Source organism: Gorilla gorilla, chromosome 19 (assembly GCF_029281585.2).
Source record: "Gorilla gorilla gorilla isolate KB3781 chromosome 19, NHGRI_mGorGor1-v2.1_pri, whole genome shotgun sequence".
Taxonomy (NCBI): domain Eukaryota; kingdom Metazoa; phylum Chordata; class Mammalia; order Primates; family Hominidae; genus Gorilla; species Gorilla gorilla.
In genome coordinates this window covers 66560591-66581265 of record NC_073243.2, presented here as the reverse complement: position 1 = coordinate 66581265, position 20675 = coordinate 66560591, and the positions used below count along the sequence as shown (strand labels likewise).

Here is a 20675-nt window from a genome sequence, read left to right as displayed (position 1 = left end):
CATAAACCCATAAACTTCCAGCTTGGGCATTAGGGCCATTATGAACATGTTACAGTGCTGCAGAGATTTTGTTTATGGCCAGTTTTGGGGCCAGTTTATGGCCAGATTTTGGGGGGCTTGCTCCCAACATTAATTATTCTATGACCTTGCAAAAAATAAATCACCAGTCCCAAAAGTTGTCACCAGTAAATTCTACCAAATATTTAAGGAAGAAATGATATCAATTCTCCACCATCTTTTCCAGAAAATGGAAGCAGAAGGAGCACTTTCGAATCCATTCTATGAAGTGAGAATCAGCCTAATACAAAAATCAGAAAGCACATTACATGAATAAAAATGCATAGAATAATATATCTCATAAAGATAGAGACAAAATCATGACCAAAATATTAGCAAATCCAATCCAATACATTTTCACATTTTGATGCAATAAAAGTTATTTTAGGCATGCAAGGCTGGTTCAACATTTAAAATTAAAATCAATCAAAACAATTCACCACATTGACAGACTAGAGAAGAAAAAACATAGGATCACAGACTTGGCATAGAAAAACATACATTTGACAATATCCAACACTCATTCATGATTAAAAAAAACTTTTAGAAAAGCTGTAATAAAGGATAACTTTCTCAATATGATTAAGAACATCTGAAAAAAAAAACTGTTCAATTAGCATCATACTTAATGGTGATAGGTGGATGCTTTCTCCCAAAATCAAGATTAGGGGAAAGATGTTGTTATGGTTTGAATATGTGTCACCTTAAAAACTCCTTGAAATTTAATACCCAATATGGCAGTACTGAGAGGTGAAGCCTTTATGAGTTGACTGGATCATGAGGGCTCTGCCTTTATGAACTGATTTATCCATTCATGGATTAATTGGTTGATGTATAAATGATTTATAATCGGACAGAACTGGTAACTTTATAAACAGAGAAAGAAGAACTTGGTCTTCCACATGAGCATGCTCAGCTCCCTCACCATGTGATACCCTGCACCACCTCAGGGCTTTCCAGATCTTTATTTCAATTACCATTCTCCAATTACAGAATCCAAGGCTCCTTGAAGAAATGAATAATTTTAGACTGATAGGAACTATTCAAGATGAGCCAGGAGCATATTGTGGTAACAGGAAATAAGAAAAAATTTACCCACAATAATGAGGACAAAGGGACACAGGGGCTAATTGGAAGAGATCCCAATAGCCAAAGATGAAACAATCTGAGCAACAGAATTAATAAAGTAGTACTGGATTATAACCCAAATTATAAAATAAATATCCAAGTGTCCATACTGATACAAAAAGGATTGTATAAATCAATAAATAATGAAAGAGAATAGGCAAATTTCCTGTTCAGGATGATTTCAAATTATTTATGTCATACGCGGCCTTTAAGGAAGTGGAACAATACTCCCCACTCCTTACTTGTGGGCTGTGCATGGTGACTACCTTCCAAAGAGTACAGTATGGAATGGGAGGGTAAGAAAAATTAACTTTACAATGGAGATGTCTGACAAACCCTAACTCAAGTTAGATGATTAAGGTCAACATCAACAGCAATAAGATATATTCATAGCATGCACTCTCAATATGATGTGATGAGAATGGTACTTTAAGTCTCGTTTTTCTTCCCAAAACAATTACTCCGATCTAATCTTGAGAAAAGCATCAGACAAATCCCAATTGAGGGAAGTTCTACAAGATACCTTAACCAGTGCTCCTTAAAACTGTCAAATTAATCAAGAAGAAGGAAATTCCAAGAAACTTTAATGATTAAAAGTAGCCAAAGAAGACATTACTACTAAATGTCAGGTGGTATTATGTATCAGATTCTGAACAGAAAAAGTACATTGGGTAAAGACTGGAAAAACCCAAAGAAAAATGCACTTTATTAAGTACTTTAACAGTTGGTTCATTAGTTTTGACCAACATACCATAGTAATGCAAGATGTTTACATTGGAATTATCTGTATGATCTTTGCAATAATTTTGTAAATATAAAGCCCCTGTAATAAAAAGGAAGTAAAAGTTTAACAGTAAAAAGGGAACCATATATCTACATCAATATCTTCATCTCTCTCACTCTCTGTCTCTATAACTATTTTTAATTTAAAAATTATTTTGAATCATCTGGGGATTTTTTTCAACATACTGGTGATTGGATTTCAACTCCACTCAATTATATGAGAAAATATAGTGTAGGTTTTTGGCATTGGCATCAAATTTTTTTAAAGCTTTCCAGGAGATAGTAATGTGTACTCAGTATTATGAACAATTGAATTAGATGAACTGAATGATTATTCCTAAAGAAATAGAAAACCTGAGTATTTTAATAACCACAAAATACAGGGAATCAAACACAAGTGGCTTTATTTGTGAAGCCTAACAAATATTCAAATAACAGGTAATGCCTAGATTGTTTAAACTTCTCTAAAACAGCGAATACTTTTTGAAAAAGTTTCATTATTCTTTCTAAGAAGTGAGCATAACCTGATATTCAAAGTCATCTAGGGGATCACAAAAATGGCTCCAATAACAACAACATTATAGACCAATCTCACTCATGGACAGAGACGACACACTATGTTAAAGAAATATTACATCAAGAAAAAATAGTTTTTATCTCAGAAATGATCTTATGGTTTAACACAAGGATATTCAGTGATGTGATTCACTGTACTAATAGTTTAACCCACATAAGTCCAGGGAGGAACATATTCCAGTCTTTGTATAAAACCTTAGTCATATTACCAAATTAACTGTAAGGTATTTAAAACCTCCTCTGAATTCACAAAACATATGTCGACTTCACAAATCCCATCTTTGTGCATAATAACACTTCAAAAAATTCTTTTTAAATGTTTCTTCTACATATTCATCAAATCTCCAGAAACTGACTCAAAGACTTTTCCTCCTACAAATTTATCCCCAAACCTGGCCTATACATATACAGTTCACTACTTAACACAGGTTTGAGCTAGGCAAGCCCATTTATAGGTGGATTTTCTTCTGCCTCTGCCACCCCAAGATAGTAAAAGTAACCCCTTCTCTTCCTTCTCCTCTTCATCCTACTCAACATAAAAATGATGAGGATGAAGACCTTGATGATGATCCATTTATTATGATGATCTATTTATTATGATGAATAGTAAATATATTTTCTCTTCCTTATTAATTTTTAAATATTTTATATTCTTTAGCTAACTTAATTGTAAGAATACAGTATCTAATATATACAGCATACAAAATATGTTTTAATCAACTATTTGTATTATTGTTAAGTCTTCCAGCCAACAGTAGGCTACTATTGTCAAGATTCTGCAGAGTCAAAAATTATATGCAGATTTCTGACAGAGCAGGGGTTGGTACCCCTAATCTCCACATTGTTCAAGATCAGCTGTATACTTTCATTTCTTATCCCATCTAACTTCAATACTCTCTTTCTTTTTTCCCTTCATTCAAACATTAATTCTCTGCACTTTCTAAAGCAGACCCTGTTAGATTCATAGCTTTTCCTAATCTGCTTTTTTCTTAGAATAACCCATACAAAAGGCTAAGGGGCCAATGAGACAACACAGAATCATTTTAACAAGAAAGAAGAGTGGAAGAAATGGAAAGCTTCAAAATGGAACTTTGAAATTTTCCTTAATTGGTGAGCAGGAAGTTAAAGAAGTTAATTAATTTGAGTTAATATGTTTCACTCAGCCATAATAGATTAATGGGTTATAACCTCATGGTTATTTTGATAAAGTTAAAAAAATTCACTTACCAAAATTCAAATATTTTCCTAATAAATATATCTTAGCTGTAAATGAGGAACATTTCTTAAAGTCAGCATATTATTAAGGAATCATTTCAAAAGTTAGCAGAAAGGATGAAATCTTTCATTAATTATTTTGGAAAAATTGTCTCTTTGGGGTAAAAAAGGGGGATAATACAGAATATTTCATATTATACTCACAAATATACTTTGGTTGGGTTAATACTAAAAATGTATTTAGAATATGTATAATAATAAAATATAATAAATTATAATAACAAAGTAGTTATGATAAAATGTAGTAAAACTAAACAAAATAGATAAAAATGTGAAAAGCAATTCCAGTCAGGTGCGGTGGCTCATTCCAGAAATTCCAGAAATTTGGGAAGTCAAAGGAGGAGGATTGTTTGAGCCCAGGAGTTAGAGACCAGCCTGTGCAAATGGTGACATCCCATCTCTACAAAAAATTAAAAAATAGGAAAGCAGGGCATGGGGACACATGCTTGTGGTCCCAGCTACTAGGGAGGCTGAGGTGGGAGAATCACTTGAACCTGCAGAGCAAGGTTGCAGTGAGCCATAATCATGCCAGTGCACTTCAGCCTAGGTGACAGAGAGATACCCTGTCATTTAAAAAAAAAAACATAAAGAAAAGCATTTCCATTATTTCCCAGTGTGTAAAACCCGCTTACAGAACATAAAATCTTTAATGCCCTAAGAAAAAATAGGCAGATTTAAATCAACAATAATGAGGATCAAAATAATGACAGATATTGTAAATGCAATTAAGAAACAAGCAACAAATTAGGAGAAAATAGTTGCATCATATAAAATATATATCTGGAACCTTCCTATAAATTAGATTTACGAAGGCAAACAACAGAGTAGAAAAATGTGCAAAGAATAGGAACAAAAAAATAAATCCAAGCAATTAGTAACTCTAAGAAGAAATTTCTCAACCTCCCAGAAATAACAAAAATGCAAACAGAAATGCAAATAATTAGGGTATGTCCTTTTGTTTATTAACAAGATAATATGGTTTGGCTCTATGTCCCCCCAACAAATTTCATCTCAAATTGTAATCACCATGTGTTAAGGGCGGTGGGACGTGGATCGTGGTAATGGGTGCCCCCATGTTGTTCTCATGGTGGTGAGGGAGTTCTCAGGAGTTCTGATGGTTTAAGTGGCAGTTTCCCCTGTGCTTTCTCTCTCCTGCTGCTTGTGAAGAAGTTGCTTGTCTCTCCTTCACCTTCTGCCGTGATTGTAAGTTTCCTGAGGCCTCCCCAGCTATGTGAAACTGTGAGATAATTAAGTCTCTATTCTTTATAAATTACACAGTCTCAGGTATTTACAGTAGTGTGAAAAAGGAATAATACACAAGACAAAACTAAAACTGAATTGGCAAAGCAAACAGGCAGCCTTATCAAAGAAGCAATTTGGTGTTATTTGCCTAAGTCTAAAAATAAGATCAAATAGTCTTTGACCCAGTAAATCAATTTCTAGGCATTTTTTGTGCATGTGTAGAAACATATATATGTATTTTATATATATAATTTTAATAAAAGTTGGAGATTAATATGGTTTGGCTGTGTCCCCATTCAAATCTCAACTTGAATTGTACCTCCCAGAATTCCCACATTTATGGGAGGGACCCAGGGGGAGGTAATTGAATCATGGGGGCCAGTCTTTCCCATGCTATTCTCATGATAGTGAATAAGTCTCACAAGATCTGATGGGTTCATCAGGGGTTTCCGCTTTTGCTTTTTCCTCATTATCTCTTGCTGCCATCATGTAAGAAGTACCTTTTGCCTTCTGCCATGATTCTGAGGCCTCCCCAGCCATGTAGAACTCTAAGTCCAATTAAACTCCTTTTTGTTCCCAGTTTCAGGTATGTCTTTATCAGCAGTGTGAAAATGAACTAATATAGAAACAATACAAATTTCTGTAAATTTTTAGCAAGGTAAATTGCCGTCTAACTAGAGGCTACATTTTGCAGCCTTCCTTAGGCCTGAAGGTGATCCTATACCAATTCTGGGCAATCATATGTGAATAGCAATGATTTTTGCAATTTCTGGGCAGTAGGAATATCAAACAGAAGCTGTTAGTTTTTCATTTCTTCTATTATTTCTGCCCCATTATATGGGCCGTATCAAAACATGGTGGAGAGGAATCAGCTCCTCTTGTGGAGATGACAAAAACGAAACAAAACATGTTAGTGGATGGATGGAATCTAGGTCACCAAATTATACTTTCCATTTGACTTAAGCCACTATTATTTGGTTCCAGATAAAGAGGTTGAAATAATATCTCAACCAATGTAGTAGTAAATGCACACACGTTGAGCCTGTGACTCTGAAATGTGAAAACACTGTTATAGACACTTTTATCAAAATTCACATACAGGTTTACATTCAAAACCAAAAAACTGACATGCTGACATCTCCAAAATTCTTAAAGATACAAATCTCAAGCAGTTTAGATTTCATCTTAGTTGCATCTTTTTTACTAACCTCCAAAGTAAGAGCCATCTGTCAGCTTCATTTCTTTACTGGATTTTGTAATGACACCAGCAACACCGTGTTGAATGAAATACATTTTTTTACCCACGGCTCCTTCTCGTATGATATAATCTCCAGGTTGAAACACCTCAAATCTCAACTTGCTCAGCATGGCAGTCACAAAATTAGGATCCGCATTAGCAAATAAAGGCATTGTAGCCACCAGTTTCCGACAGTTGAAGTTGACTATCTCCTAAAGATGTCAAGAGTAAATAAATATTAAGAGAGATATTAATCATATCTGGAAGAAAAACATGCTGAAATTTAAAATATATGCAGCATAACATTGCAATTTAAATTTAGATACAAAAATTCATAAATTCTAGTAATGCACATCATATTACAGTCAGGATTATGTTTTATTTTTATGTTGAAATTTTTGTATTCCCAGCACCTAGTGTAGTATAGGAATGTATTAAATATTCGATAAATGTTAATTCAATATATGAAAGTCTCAACTTTTTTAACTTCCCATTTCTTTACTACTGTGTATATGAAACTAAAACTTCTAAAATGTGAATACATTCTATTCTTCCTTTTATCTTTTATTTACGAAGAAAGAAAGCCATATCACTTCCTATTAGCTATGCCATTGCTGCTTCTGTGCTCCATTTTGTCTGGGCCCAGCTACCAGACAAAAGCATTTTGATGTTTTTTTTTGTTAGTGTCATTCACATTAGAGTGAGGACAATGGATAGTACAGAAAAAGGTTACACAAAGGAGACTCTAATCTAAAAGTATAAATTCATCAGGCGCAGTGGCTCATGCCTGTAATTCCAGCACTTTGGGAGGCCAAGGCGGGTGGATCACGAGGTCAGGAGTTCAAGACCAGCCTGGTCAAGATAGTGAAACCCTGTCTCTACTTAAAATACAAAAATTAGCTGGGTGTGCTGGTGGGCGCCTGTAATCCCAGCTACTCGGGAGGCTGAGGCAGAGAATTGCTTGAACCCAGGAGGCGGAGATTGCAGTGAGCCAAGATCATACCACTGCACTCCATCCTGGACAACACAGTGAGACTCTGTCTCAAAAAAATTAAAAAAATAAAATTATAAATTCAACTGGTGTCTGGGCTAGAATCAGAAATCATTCTTTCTAAAGACTCTTGGGATTCCACTGCAAGTGATGGGCTAGAGAGAGGACATATTTGCCTTTTCCTGACTTGTTTGTTTTATTCCAGCATCAGGCCAATTCTCAAATAGGAGATCTGTATGTTTGATTTCATTCTGTGGATTCTGATCAAGGTTAGACATATTTTTATCCCTCTGGATGAAAATAGAAATATGGAACCAAACATTCTTAATCATGCAAATCACTTATGTGACACAGAAGAGACAGTGGAAATTTACATTTTTGCCACAAAGCCAATTCTCAGAAATTTCCTTACCAATGAGTTACCCCAAAAAAGGTTGGGACTGCATTTGTGATTTTGTGTAAGAGTCACAGAAATTGGTCATGTCTGCTAAGAGGTGAAAAGAAGGCAGAAGGAATCATAGGTATTAACAGAGTCTGAGAACTCTATCTTCTGCCTTGGGGAAATGTGCTATACAGACCCATCAATTCCAAGACTGAGAAAGAAGGTTTCTATGATCTTACTTCATAAAATAACCTAATGCCATCCAGGATAGATAAAGAATTCCAGGTGATAAAGAAGGCACAACATTTTGGATCTATCTTGGAAGAGAAGGTGTTTCATCCTGAACAATATTTTATGAGTTTAGCAAAGCACAACAATGTCTGTAATAGTGGAGCTTCATGGAAGATGAGAAAATATTTACAAATAAGCAACAATAATCAGAAAGTGAACCTAGCAGCAAAGACAAGAGAAAGAGATTACATGTGGTACTTGGTGCATCATTATTCAAGTCAAAATACACACTTGAGTCCACGATTGGCTGTATCTAGGGAAATTTGTGATAATTTTAGCTGATGCATGGAGTGTGGGTCTGTAACAATGTTCAGCAAGTAGTAAGTACTGAATCAATATGCATGCATATAAAGGAAGCCATTCAAAGGAAGAAATGAAGGAGGGGAGGAAGGAAAGAAAGAAGGGAGGAAGGGAGGGAACAGGTGGGAAGGAAAGAAGGAAGGGATAAAAGAAGAAACAGAAGGAGGTAGGGAGGAAGAAAGGAAGGAAGGAAGGAGGGAAAGAAGGAATGAAGGAAGGAAGGAAAGGAGGGAGGGAGGAAGGAAGGAAGGGAAGGAGGGAGGGAGGGAGGAAGGAAGGAAGGAAGGTGGAGTCTCAGTTGTAAAAAAGTACTCATAAAGACTAATTTTCTCGTTGGGAGATGGTTACTTAAAACTCTTAGCTTTCTCAAGCAAATGGCTTGAGAGACAAGTCTTCTGTATTAAAAAAATTGTTTTTACTATTTCAAATATTTCTATACAAAAACAACAGGAAGATAAAAGGTGATGTGGAGTTAAAAGAAGACAGAGCTATGTCATGAAAATAGCTAGATTAGTTGATTGAGAGTTAATTATTTCACATGTAAAATGACAGAATAATACTGTGTAGGAAATTGAAAATAAGTCAGATTGTAGAGAAAATAAGAGTTTTCATACAAAAATAATAGAGAATCCCTTCATCTTTGTACCTTGATTTGAACTATGCAAATGTTTCACTTCATGGATCTCTCATTTTTTATTTTAGAAAACAGTTGGAATTATATTTGACAAGCAATTAACCTGATCTTTAGTTACATGAATAACTTGTTAATGATACATTGCATATCCAGGTGTTTCTGTTAGAACTCCCTTTATTATAACACTACTGGAATAATTTCATATTATTGTTTGAAGAAATCTATTAATGTTTTCTTCCTTCATGCAACTTTTACTTCCCAGGAGTATTACCTGATTAAAACTGTAAATACTAACAGATATGATAGAAAAAAAGGTAATGAGACAGAATCTTCTTGGATTCTAAAAACCTTTCATTCTCCCATGAAAACTGCTTGTTTTGAGGATGTCTAGTATAGTAGAAACAATCATGTAAGTATAGAAGGAAGCAAAACTTTAAAAAAATATTTTTAATCAATCACCTTTCCTTAGGGCACATTGAGGCAAATAAAACACACTGTTACTATCTCTAATGTCAATTCAGATTACTTATGGCACTTGTTATAATTAGCTCCTTTTATCAAAATACCAGGATTGAGTTAGGAGTATTATCTATGTGCATTAAATTGAGGAAAGGTTGCTTGCTAAGGAAGGCAAACACATGGTCCTGACCTTAGTAATAAGTTGCTCCAGATTATTAAGTTTATGTTGGCACTTTAAAAAATGCAATTATTTCTTTCCTGGAACATTTTGTAGTACAAGAAAGTATGTACATGGTAAAAACAAATGAAAAAACAAACAGAAAGACCAATCCCCAAAATGAAACAGAACAAGAACCCCACAGTAATGAAGGTATTTCAAAGGGACACAGGGGCCAACTGAAAGAGTTACCAATGGTCAAACAAAGCTGGAAAAATTTGAGTAACAACAATAAAAAGTATTGGATTAAACCCAAAGTATAAAATAAGTAACCAAGGTCACATACAAATCTAAATGATTGGTTAAACTACTAAAAAGTGAGGGATAATACATAAGCTTTCTGTTTAAATTCCAAATAATTTCAAATAATTCATATAAGCACTCCTGCCTCAAAAAGTTGGAGAATAATTACCAAACCCTTAAGGATGGGCTGAGCATTGAGCATGGGGACTTCCTTCAAAGAATACAATAAAGAAAAGAGGGGAAAAGTAGTAACTTTCCAGTAGAGAAACATGAAAAACTCCACCTCAAGTCAGGCAATCAATGTTAACATCAACAGTGCTAAATCATGTTGGTAGCATGTACTCTTGGTTTGATGTAATCAGAAGAGCATTTTACTTTTGTGGCATTCCTACACCAAACCCATAATCCCATTTTAATCATGACAAAACCATCAGCAAACCCAAATTCAGGAAAGTTCTGCAAAATATTTGGCCAGTTCTCAAGATGATCAAGGTAATCAAAAACAAGGAAATTTGGAAGAAACTGTCCCAGACAAGGGGAGACTAAGGAGACATGACAAGTGACCATAATGTGGTATCCTAGATGGGATCCTAGGATAGAAAAAGAACTTTAAAGAAAACTAAGGGAATCTGAGTAATGTTCGGACTTAATAATAATGTATCAATATTGAGTCATAACTGTAGTTATTACAAATGTAGCATACTATGTAAGGTATTAAAAACAGGGGAAATTGGATGTGAGGTATATGGGAATTCTCCATACTATTTCTGAAACTTTTTTGCTGATATAGTTTGGATGCTTGGCACTTCATGTCTCATGCTGGAATTTGACCCAATGTTGGAGGTGGCACATGGGAGGAGGTGTTTCAGTCATGGGGGAGAAGAACCCACGTGAATGATTTGGTGCTGTCCTTGAGTTAATGAGTGAGTTCTCACTCTATTAGTTTTCATGAGATCTGATTGCTAAAAGGTGCCTGGCACCTACTCTCTCTCTCATGTCCTCTCTCATCATGTGACATGCAGGCTCCCCTTCCCCTTCCACCATGATTGAATATTTCCTGAGGTCCTCACTAGAAACAGATGCTGGTGCCATGCATCTTGTACAGGCTGCTGAATCATGAGACAAATAAATTTCTTTATAAATAACTCAGTCTCAGGTATTCCTTTATAGCAATGAAAAATGAATTAAGACATCTGCAAATATAAAATTATTCTGAAAAAGCTTATTAAAGATGTAATTACTGTTCTTCATAGTTAAGAAAATAAATATGATTTTGTCATATCATGTAAAGCATATTTTCTTTAAGTTAACTCTTTTAAAAGTTAATTTTAAAAAGATCTCCTAGTAAATGCTTGAAAACAATTATATGATAGTACAGTCTGGGGTTAAGCAGCAGGCCTGGAATGTGTCTGCTTATATTGTTGTGGAGTTAATAACTGTGGTCTGTCATAAGAAGACAAATTGTATATATATCATGCATTTTCAATTTCAGATATATGTTTCTATCAAGTTTTTATTTACAAATAAAAATCTATAATTATTTCTGTATTCTGTTCCATTGTTCTATGAGTCTGTTCTTGTACCAGTACCATGCTGTTTTGGTTACTGTAGCCCTGCAGTAGAGTTTGAAGTTGTGTAGCATGATGCCTCCAGCTTTGTTCTTTTTTCTTAGGATTGTCTTGGCTATTTGGGCTACTTATTGGTTCCATATGAATTTTAAAACAGTTTTTTCTAGTTCTGTGAAGAATGTCAGCGGTAGTTTAATGGGAATAGCATTGAATCTATAAATTGCTTTGGGCGGTATGGCCATTTTAACAATATTGATTCTTCTTATCCATGAGTATGGAATGTTTTTCCATTTGTTTGTATCATCTCTGATTTCTTTGAGTAGTGGTTTGTACTCTCCTTTTAGAGATCCTTCACTTTTCTTGTCAGCTGTATTCCTAGTTATTTGATTCCTTTTGTGGCAATTGTGAATGGAATGTCTTCTGAGATTTATCCCTCAGCTTGACTGTTGTTGGTGTACAGGAATGCTGACACAATTTTTGTACATTGATTTTGTATCCTGAGACTTTACTGAAGTTGCTTATCAGCTGAGGAAGCTTTAAGCTGACATAATGGGGTTTTCTAGACATGGGATCATGCCATTCGCAAACAGGGATAGCTTGACTTCCTCTTTTCTTATTTGGATGTCCTTTATTTACTTCTCTTGCCTAACTGCTATGGCCAGAACTTCCAATACTATGTTGAATAGGAGTGGTGAGAGAAGATACCCTAGTCTGGTGCTGGTTTTAAAAGGGAATACTTCAGCTTTTGCCTATTCAGTATGATGTTAGCCGTGGGTTTGTCATATATGGCTCTTATTATTTTGAGGTATGTTCATTCAATACCTAACTTATTAACAGTTTTGAATATGAAGTGATGTTGAATTTTATCAAAAGCCTTTCCTGCATCTATTGAGATAATCATGAGGTTTTGTCTTTAGTTCTGTTTATGTGATGAATCACATTTATTGATTTGTGTATGTTGAACCGACCTTACATTCAGGGGATGAACCCTACTTGAGTTTTGGTGGATAAGCTTTTTGATGTGCTGCTGGATTCTGTTTGCCAGCATTTTGTTGAGGATATTTGCATCAATGTTCATCAAGGATATTGGGCTGAAGTTTTCTTTTTTTGTTGTTTCTTTGCCAGGTTTGGTATAAGGATGATGCTTCCCTCATAGAATAAGTTAGGGAGGACTCCCTCCTTTTCGACTTTTTGGAAAATTTTCAGTAGGAATGCTACTGGCTCTTCTTTGTATATCTGGTAGAATTCAGCTGTGAATCCGTCTGGTCTTGGGCTTTTTTTGGTTGGTAGGCTATTTATTACTGCCTCAAGACTAAATGTAAAACCTAAAACTATAAAAACCCTGGAAGATAACCAATACCATTCAGGACATAAACACGAGCAAAGATTTTATAATGAAGACCCCAAAAGCAACTGCAACAAAATCAGAAATTGACAAACGGGAACTAATTAAACTAAAGAGCTTCTACACACCAAAATAAACTATCAACAGAGTAAACAGACAACCTATGGAACGGCAGAAAATTTTGTAAACTATGTATCTGACAAATGCCTAATATCCAGCATCTATAGTAACTTAAACAAATTTACAAAAAAAAAATACAAACAACCCCATTAAAAAGTGGGCAAAGGACATGAACAGACACTTCTCAAAAGAAGACATACATGTGGCCAACAAGCATATGATAAAGAGATCAACATCACTGATCATTAAAGACATGTAAATCAAAACCACAATGATATACCATCTCACATCAGTCACAATGGTTATTATTAAAAAGTCAAAAAATAACAGATTCTGGTGATGTTGTGGATAAAAAGGAACGTTTATACACTCTTGATGGGAGCATAAATTAGTTCAGACATTGTGGAAGACAGTGTAGTGATTCCTTAAAGACCTAGAGACAGAAATACCATTCAACCCAGCAATCCCATTACCAGGTATAAACCCAAAGGAATATAAATTGTTCTATTATAAAGACACATGCATGCATATGTTCATTGCAGCACAATTCAAAATAGTAAAGACATGGAATCAACCCAAATGCTCATCAATGAATGACTGGATAAAGAACACGTGGTAAATATATAGCATGGAATACTATGCAGCCATAAAAAAGAATGAGATCATGTCTTTTGCAGGGACATGAATGGAACAGGAGGCTATTATCCCTAGCAAATTAATTCAGGAACAGAAAACCAAAAGCCTCATGTTCTCACTTACAAGTAGGAGCTAACTGATGAGAACACATGGACATACAGAGAGGAATAACACATACTAGGGCCTATCTGAGGGTGGAAGGAGGGATAGAACCAAGAAAAGTAGCTAATAGATACTAGGTTTAATGCCTGAGTGATGAAATAATCTGTACAACAAACCCCCATTATCTCCATGTTCATCTATTTAACAAACGTGCACATCCTGCACATGCACCCTTGAACTTAAAATGAAAGTTAAAAAATCTATAATTATTTCAAAGTTAGAAATATATATTCATTTATTAAAGACACCAAAAATGAGGGAGAAACAAAAATGTTGTTCCAAAGAAATTCTCTCTCCAAGGAATATTATTACATAATTTATATAGCATCAATATGGTTTTTATTTTAAAAGATCTCAAGTTGCCCACTAGCAAAAGGGTGGATTTCAAATGTTACTTTTTAAAATACACTGGTTCCATTTCTTCTTACTTTTGCAATTAGCTTATATTAGAAAATTTGTTTGAACATCTTAGAAGGGAATTGATAATTTTTGCTAATATTTTATTTTGTTAAAATAAGTCATAAGAAATATTTGGCATAAACACCCATGCAGAAATGACATAATTTTGAAGTTAAATGATATTAAGTTCTCTGGAGTGGACTTGTTGCTTTAGTGTTGATAATTATGGCATAAGTGTTATGATCCATGGAGGATATGTTGCCCATAAAAGGAACAGTTCGATATAAAAGTGTTGACTGAAGAAATGCCAAGAATGTGATTTTGGTAATATTCTTTGCATAAGGTTTCTCATTGAAAATGCATGAGACCTGCAGCTTTATTTATTCCTCTGAGGAAAACTTCAGACAGAGCAGTAACTGCAGAGGAAGAGTACACTGGTCTTGGAACCTGGAGGGAATTTTCACCCTCAAAGCTCATCAACAGCTTTCTCAAATTTCTAGCTGTGGGCTAAACACTGGGAAGCCAAGTAAATAAGCTCAGATGCTATGGGAAATGCTGCAAACTATTTCCTCAAATATTTCAAGTAAGAAAAAATCTTTGTTATCAAGAAGGGTCCACGTTGGAACCCAAGGTGTACATATATTTGCATTCATTAAGAAGGTGTCTTAAAAGATGACATGAGATAGAAATGTTTATGTCAGATGTTTCTGGGATCCACCTTTCAACCAAATGGAATGGTTGTTTCAGTCTTCTAAAACATTCAAGCACACATTTGGGTGAAGATTTTTCTTATGCAACGCCCTCTTGAGGATGCTTTTCATTTGGCAAACGGTAACCCTGCTAAAGGGTAGTGCTAAGATTTTAAATCGAATTTTATATATTATATACAAGAATGAAACAGCATAATACAAGAATGAAACAGCAATAAAGAATCTTGTTATTTGTTCTTTAGTTGACACGATGTCTATTTATTTTAGATATAAAAGTATTTGCAGGGGGCGGTTCCAAGATGGCCAAAGAGGAACGGCTCCAGTCTACAGCTCCCAGTGTGAGCGATGCAGAAGACGGGTGATTTCTGCATTTCCAACTGAGGTACCGGGTTCATCTCACTAGCACTTGTCAGACAGTGGGTGCAGGACAGTGGGTGCAGCCCACTGAGCATGAACTGAAGCAGGGCGAGGCATCGCCTCACCTGGCAAGTGCAAGGAGTCAGGGAATTCCCTTTCCTAGCCAAGGGAAGCTGTGACAGACAGCACCTGGAAAATTGGGTCACTCCCACCCTAATACTGCACTTTTCCAATGGTCTTAGCAAATGGCACACCAGGAGATTATATCCCACACATGGCTCAGGGGGTCCCACGCCCACAGAGCCTCGCTCATTGCTAGCACAGCAGTCTGAGATAGAATCGCAAGGTGGCAGTGAGGCTGGGGGAGGGGCGCCCACCATTGCTGAGGCTTGAGTAGGTAAACAAAGCAGCCCAGAGGCTCAACCTGCGTGGAGCCCATCGCAGCTCAAGGAGGCCTGCCTGCCTCTGTAGACTCCACCTCTGGGGGCAGGGCATAACAAAACAAAAGGCAGCAGAAACCTCTGCAGACTTAAATGTCCCTGTCTGACAGTTTTGAAGACAGTAGTGGTTCTCCCAGCATGGAGTTTGAGATCTGAGAATGGACAGACTGCCTCCTCAAGTGGGTCCTTGACCCCCAAGTAGCCCAATTGGGAGGCACCCCCCAGTAGGGGCAGACTGACACCTCACACGGCAGGGTACCCCTCTGAGACGAAGCTTCCAGAGGAACGATCAGGCAGCAACATTTGCTGTTCACCAACATTCGATGTTCTGCAGCCTTCATTGCTGATACCCAGGCAAACAGGGTCTGGAGTGAACCTCCAGCAAACTCCAACAGACATGCAGCTGAGGGTTCTGACTGTTAGAAGGAAAACTAACAAACAGAAAGGACATTCACACCCAAACCCCATCTGTACGTCACCATCATCAAAGACCAAAGGTAGATAAAACCACAAAGGTGGGGAAAAAACAGAGCAGAAAAGCTAAAAATTCTAAAAATCAGAGCGCCTCTCCCCCTCCAAAGGAATGCAGCTCCTCGCCAGCACCGGAACAAAGCTGGATGGAGAATGACTTCGATGAGTTGAGAGAAGAAGGCTTCAGACGATAAAACTTCTCCAAGCTAAAGGAGGAAGTGCAAATCCACCGCAAAGAAGCTAAAAACCTTGAAGAAAGATTAGACGAATGGCTAACTAGAATAACCAGTGTAGAGAAGTCCTTAAATGACCTCATGGAGCTGAAAACCATGGCACGAGAACTAAGGGATGAATGCACAAGCTTCAGTAGCCAATTCAATCATCTGGAAGAAAGGGTATCTGTGACTGAAGATCAAATTAATGAAATGAAGTGAGAAGAGAAGTTTAGAGAAAAAAAAGTAAAAAGAAATGAACAAAGCCTCCAAGAAATATGGGACTATGTGAAAAGACCAAATCTACATCTGACTGGTGTACCTGAAAGTGACAGAGAGAATGCAACCAAGTTGGAAAACACTCTGCAGGATATTATCCAGGAGAACTTCCCCAACCTAGCAAGGCAGGCCAACATTCAAATTCAGGAAATACAGAGAATGCCACAAAGATACGAGAAAAGCAACTCCAAGACAAATAATTGTCAGATTCACCAAAGTTGAAATGAAGGAAAAAAATGGTAAGGGCAGCCAGAGAGAAAGGTCGGGTTACCCACAAAGGGAAGCACACCAGACTAACAGCGGATCCCTCGGCAGAAACTCTACAAGCCAGAAGACAGTAAGGGCCCATATTCAACATGCTTAAAGAAAGAATTTTCAACCCAGAATTTCATATCCAGCCAAACTAAGCTTCATAAGTGAAGGAGAAATAAAATACTTTACAGACAAGCAAATGCTGAGAGATTATGTCACCACCAGGCCTGCCCTACAAGAGATCCTGAAAGAAGCACTAAACATGGAAAGGAACAACTGGTACCAGCCACTGCAAAAACATGCCACATTGTAAAGACCGTCGAGGCTAGGAAGAAACTGCATCAACTAACGAGCAAAATAACCAGCTAACATCATAATGACAGGAAGAAATTCACATATAACAATATTAACCTTAAATGTAAATGGGCTAAATGCTCCAATTAAAAGACACAGACTGGCAAATTGGATAAAAAGTCAAGACCCATCAGTGTGCTATATTCAGGACCCATTAGTGTGCTGTGTTCCATTCAAGACCCATCAGTGTGCTGTATTCAGGAGACCCATCTCACATGCAGAGACACACAGGCTCAAAATAAAGGGATAGAGGAAGATGTCCCAAGCAAATAGAAAACAAAAAAAGGCAGGAGTTGCAATCCTAGTCTGTGATAAAACAGACTTTAAACCAACAAAGATCAAAAGAGACAAAGAAGGCCATTACATAATGGTAAAGGGATCAATTCAACAAGAAGAGCTAACTATCCTAAATATATATGCACCCAATACAGGAGCACCCAGATTCATAAAGCAAGTCCTTAGAGACCTAGAAAGAGACTTAGACTCCCACACAATAATAATGGGAGACTTTAATACCCCACTGTCAACATTAGACAGATCAAAGAGACAGAAAGTTAACAATGATATCCAGGAATTGAACTCAGCTCTGCACCAAGCGGACCTAATAGACATCTAGAGAACTCTCCACCCCAAATCAACAGAATGTACATTCTTCTCAGCACCACATCACACTTATTCCAAAACTGACCACATAGTTGGAAGTAAAGCACTCCTCAGCAAATGTAAAAAAACAGAAATTATAACAAACTGTCTCTCGGACCACAGTGCAATCAAACTAGAACTCAGGATTAAGAAACTCATTCAAAACCGCTCAACTACATGGAAACGGAACAACCTCCTCCTGAATGACTACTGGGTACACAGCGAAATGAAGGCAGAAATAAAGATGTTCTTTAAAACCAATGAGAACAAAGACGCAACATGCCAGAACCTCTGGGACACATTTAAAGCAGTGTGTAGAGGGAAATTTATAGCACTAAATGCCCACAAGAGAAAGCAGGAAAGATCTAAAATTGACACCCTAACATCACAATTAAAAGAACTAGAAAAGCAAGAGCAAACACATTCAAAAGCTAGCAGAAGGCAAGAAATAACTAAGATCAGAGCAGAACTGAAGGAGATAGAGACACAAAAAACCCTTCAGAAAAACCATGAATCCAGGAGCTGGTTTTTGAAAAGATCAAGAAAATTGTTAGACCACTAGCAAGACTGATAAAGAAGAAAAGAGAGAAGAATGAAATAGACACAATAAAAAATGGTAAAGGGGATATCACCACTGATCCCACAGAAATACAGACTACCATCAGAGAATACTATAAACACCTCTATGCAAATAAACTAGAAAATGTAGAAGAAATGGATAAATTCCTGGACACATACACCCTCCCAAGACTAAACCAGGAGGAAGCTGAATCGCTGAATAGACCAATTAACAGGCTCTGAAGTTGAGGCAATAATTAATAGCTTACCAACCAAAAAAAGTCCAGGACCAGATGGATTCCACAACTGAATTCTACCAGAGGTAGAAGGAGGAGCTGGTACCATTCCTTCTGAAACTATTCCAATCAATAGAAAAAGAGGGAATCCTACCTAACTCATTTTATGAGGCCAGCATCATCCTGATACCAAAGTCTGGCAGAGACACAACGAAAAGAGAATTTTAGACCAATATCCCTGATGAACATCGATGCAAAAATCCCCAATAAAATACTGGCAAACCGAATGCAGCAGCACATCTAAAAGGTTATCCACCATGATCAAGTGGGCTTCATCCCTGGGATGCAAGGCTGGTTCAACATACGCAAGTCAATAAACGTAATCCAGCATATAAAGAGAACAAAAGACAAAAATCACATGATTATCTCAATAGATGCAGAAAAGGCCTTTGACAAAATTCAACACCGCTTCGTGCTAAAAACTCTCAATAAATTAAGTACTGATGGGACGTATCTCAAAATAATAAGAGCTACTTAAGACAAACCCACAGTCAATATCATACTGAATGGGCAAAAACTGGAAGCATTCCCTTTGAAAACTGGCACAAGACAGGGATGCCCTCTCTCACCACTCCTATTCAACATAGTGTTGGAAGTTCTGGCCAGGGCAATCAGGCAGGAGAAAGAAATAAAGTGTATTCAATTACAAAAAGAGGAACTCAAATTGTCCCTGTTGGTAGATGACATGACTGTATATTTAGAAAAACCCATCGTCTCAGCCCAAAATCTTCTTAAGCTGATAAGCAACTTCAGCAAAGTCTCAGGATACAAAATCAATGTGCAAAAATCACAAGCATTCTTATACACCAATAACAGATAAACAGAGAGCCAAAACATGAGTGAACTCCCATTCACAACTGCTTCAAAGAGAATAAAATAACTAGGAATCCAACTTACAAGGGCTGTGAAGGACCTCTTCAAGGAGAACTACAAACCACTGCTCAACGAAATAAAAGAGGATACAAACAAACGGAAGAACATTCCATGCTCATGGATAGGAAGAATCAATATTGTGTAAAAGGCCATACTGCCCAAGGTAACTTATTGATTCAACGCCATCCCCATCAAGCTACCAATGATTTTCTTCACAGAATTGGAAAAAAAACTACTTTAAAGTTCATATGGGGCCAAAAAAGAGCCTGCATTGCCAAGTCAATCCTAAGCCGAAAGAACAAAGCTGGAGGCATCACGTTACCGGACTTCAAACTACACTACAAGGCTACAGTAACCAAAACAGCATGATACTGGCACCAAAACAGAGATATAGACTAATGGAACAGAACAGAGCCCTCAGAAATAATACCACACATCTACAACTATCTGATCTTTGACAAACCTGACAAAAACAAGAAATGGGGAAAGGATTCCCTATTTAATAAACGGTGCTAGGAAAACTGGCTAGTCATATGTAGAAAGCTGAAACTGGATCCCTTCCTTACACCTTATACAAAAATTATAAGATAGACTAAAGACTTAAATGTTAGACCTAAAACCATGAAAACCCTAGAAGAAGACCTAGGCAATACCATTCAGGACATAGGAATGGGCAAGGACTTTATGACTAAAACACCAAAAGCAATGGCAACAAAAGCCAAAATTAACAAATGGGATCTAATTAAACTAAAGAGCTTCTGCACAGCAAAAGAAACTACCATCAGAGTGAACAGGCAACCTACAGAGTGGGAGAAAATTTTTGCAACCTACTCATCTGACAAAGGGCTAATATCCAGAATCTACAAAGAGCTCAAACACATTTACAAGAAAAAAACAAACAACCCCATCTAAAAGTGGGCGAAAGATATGAACAGACACTTCTCAAAAGAAGACATTTATGCAGCCAACAGACACATGAAAAAATGCTCATCATCACTGACCATCAGAGAAATGCAAATCAAAACCACAATGAGATACCATCTCACACCACTTAGAATGGCAATCATTAAAAAGTCAGGAAACAACAGGTGCTGGAGAGGATGTGGAGAAATAGGAACACTTTTACACTGTTGGTGGGAGTGTAAACTAGTTCAACCATTGTGGAAGACAGTGTGGCGATTCCTCA

General features: G+C 36.8%; 1 protein-coding gene across 1 annotated transcript in view; it reads right to left on the bottom strand.

Moving 5' to 3' along the window:
- HCN1 (hyperpolarization activated cyclic nucleotide gated potassium channel 1) overlaps positions 1-20675 on the bottom strand; it is a 432634-nt gene that overhangs the window by 38087 nt on the left and 373872 nt on the right. Inside the window, exon 6 of the mRNA XM_004058880.5 lies at positions 6270-6510. Within this exon, the coding sequence (XP_004058928.2) occupies positions 6270-6510 (241 nt within the window). The remainder of the gene's footprint in view (positions 1-6269; positions 6511-20675) is intronic.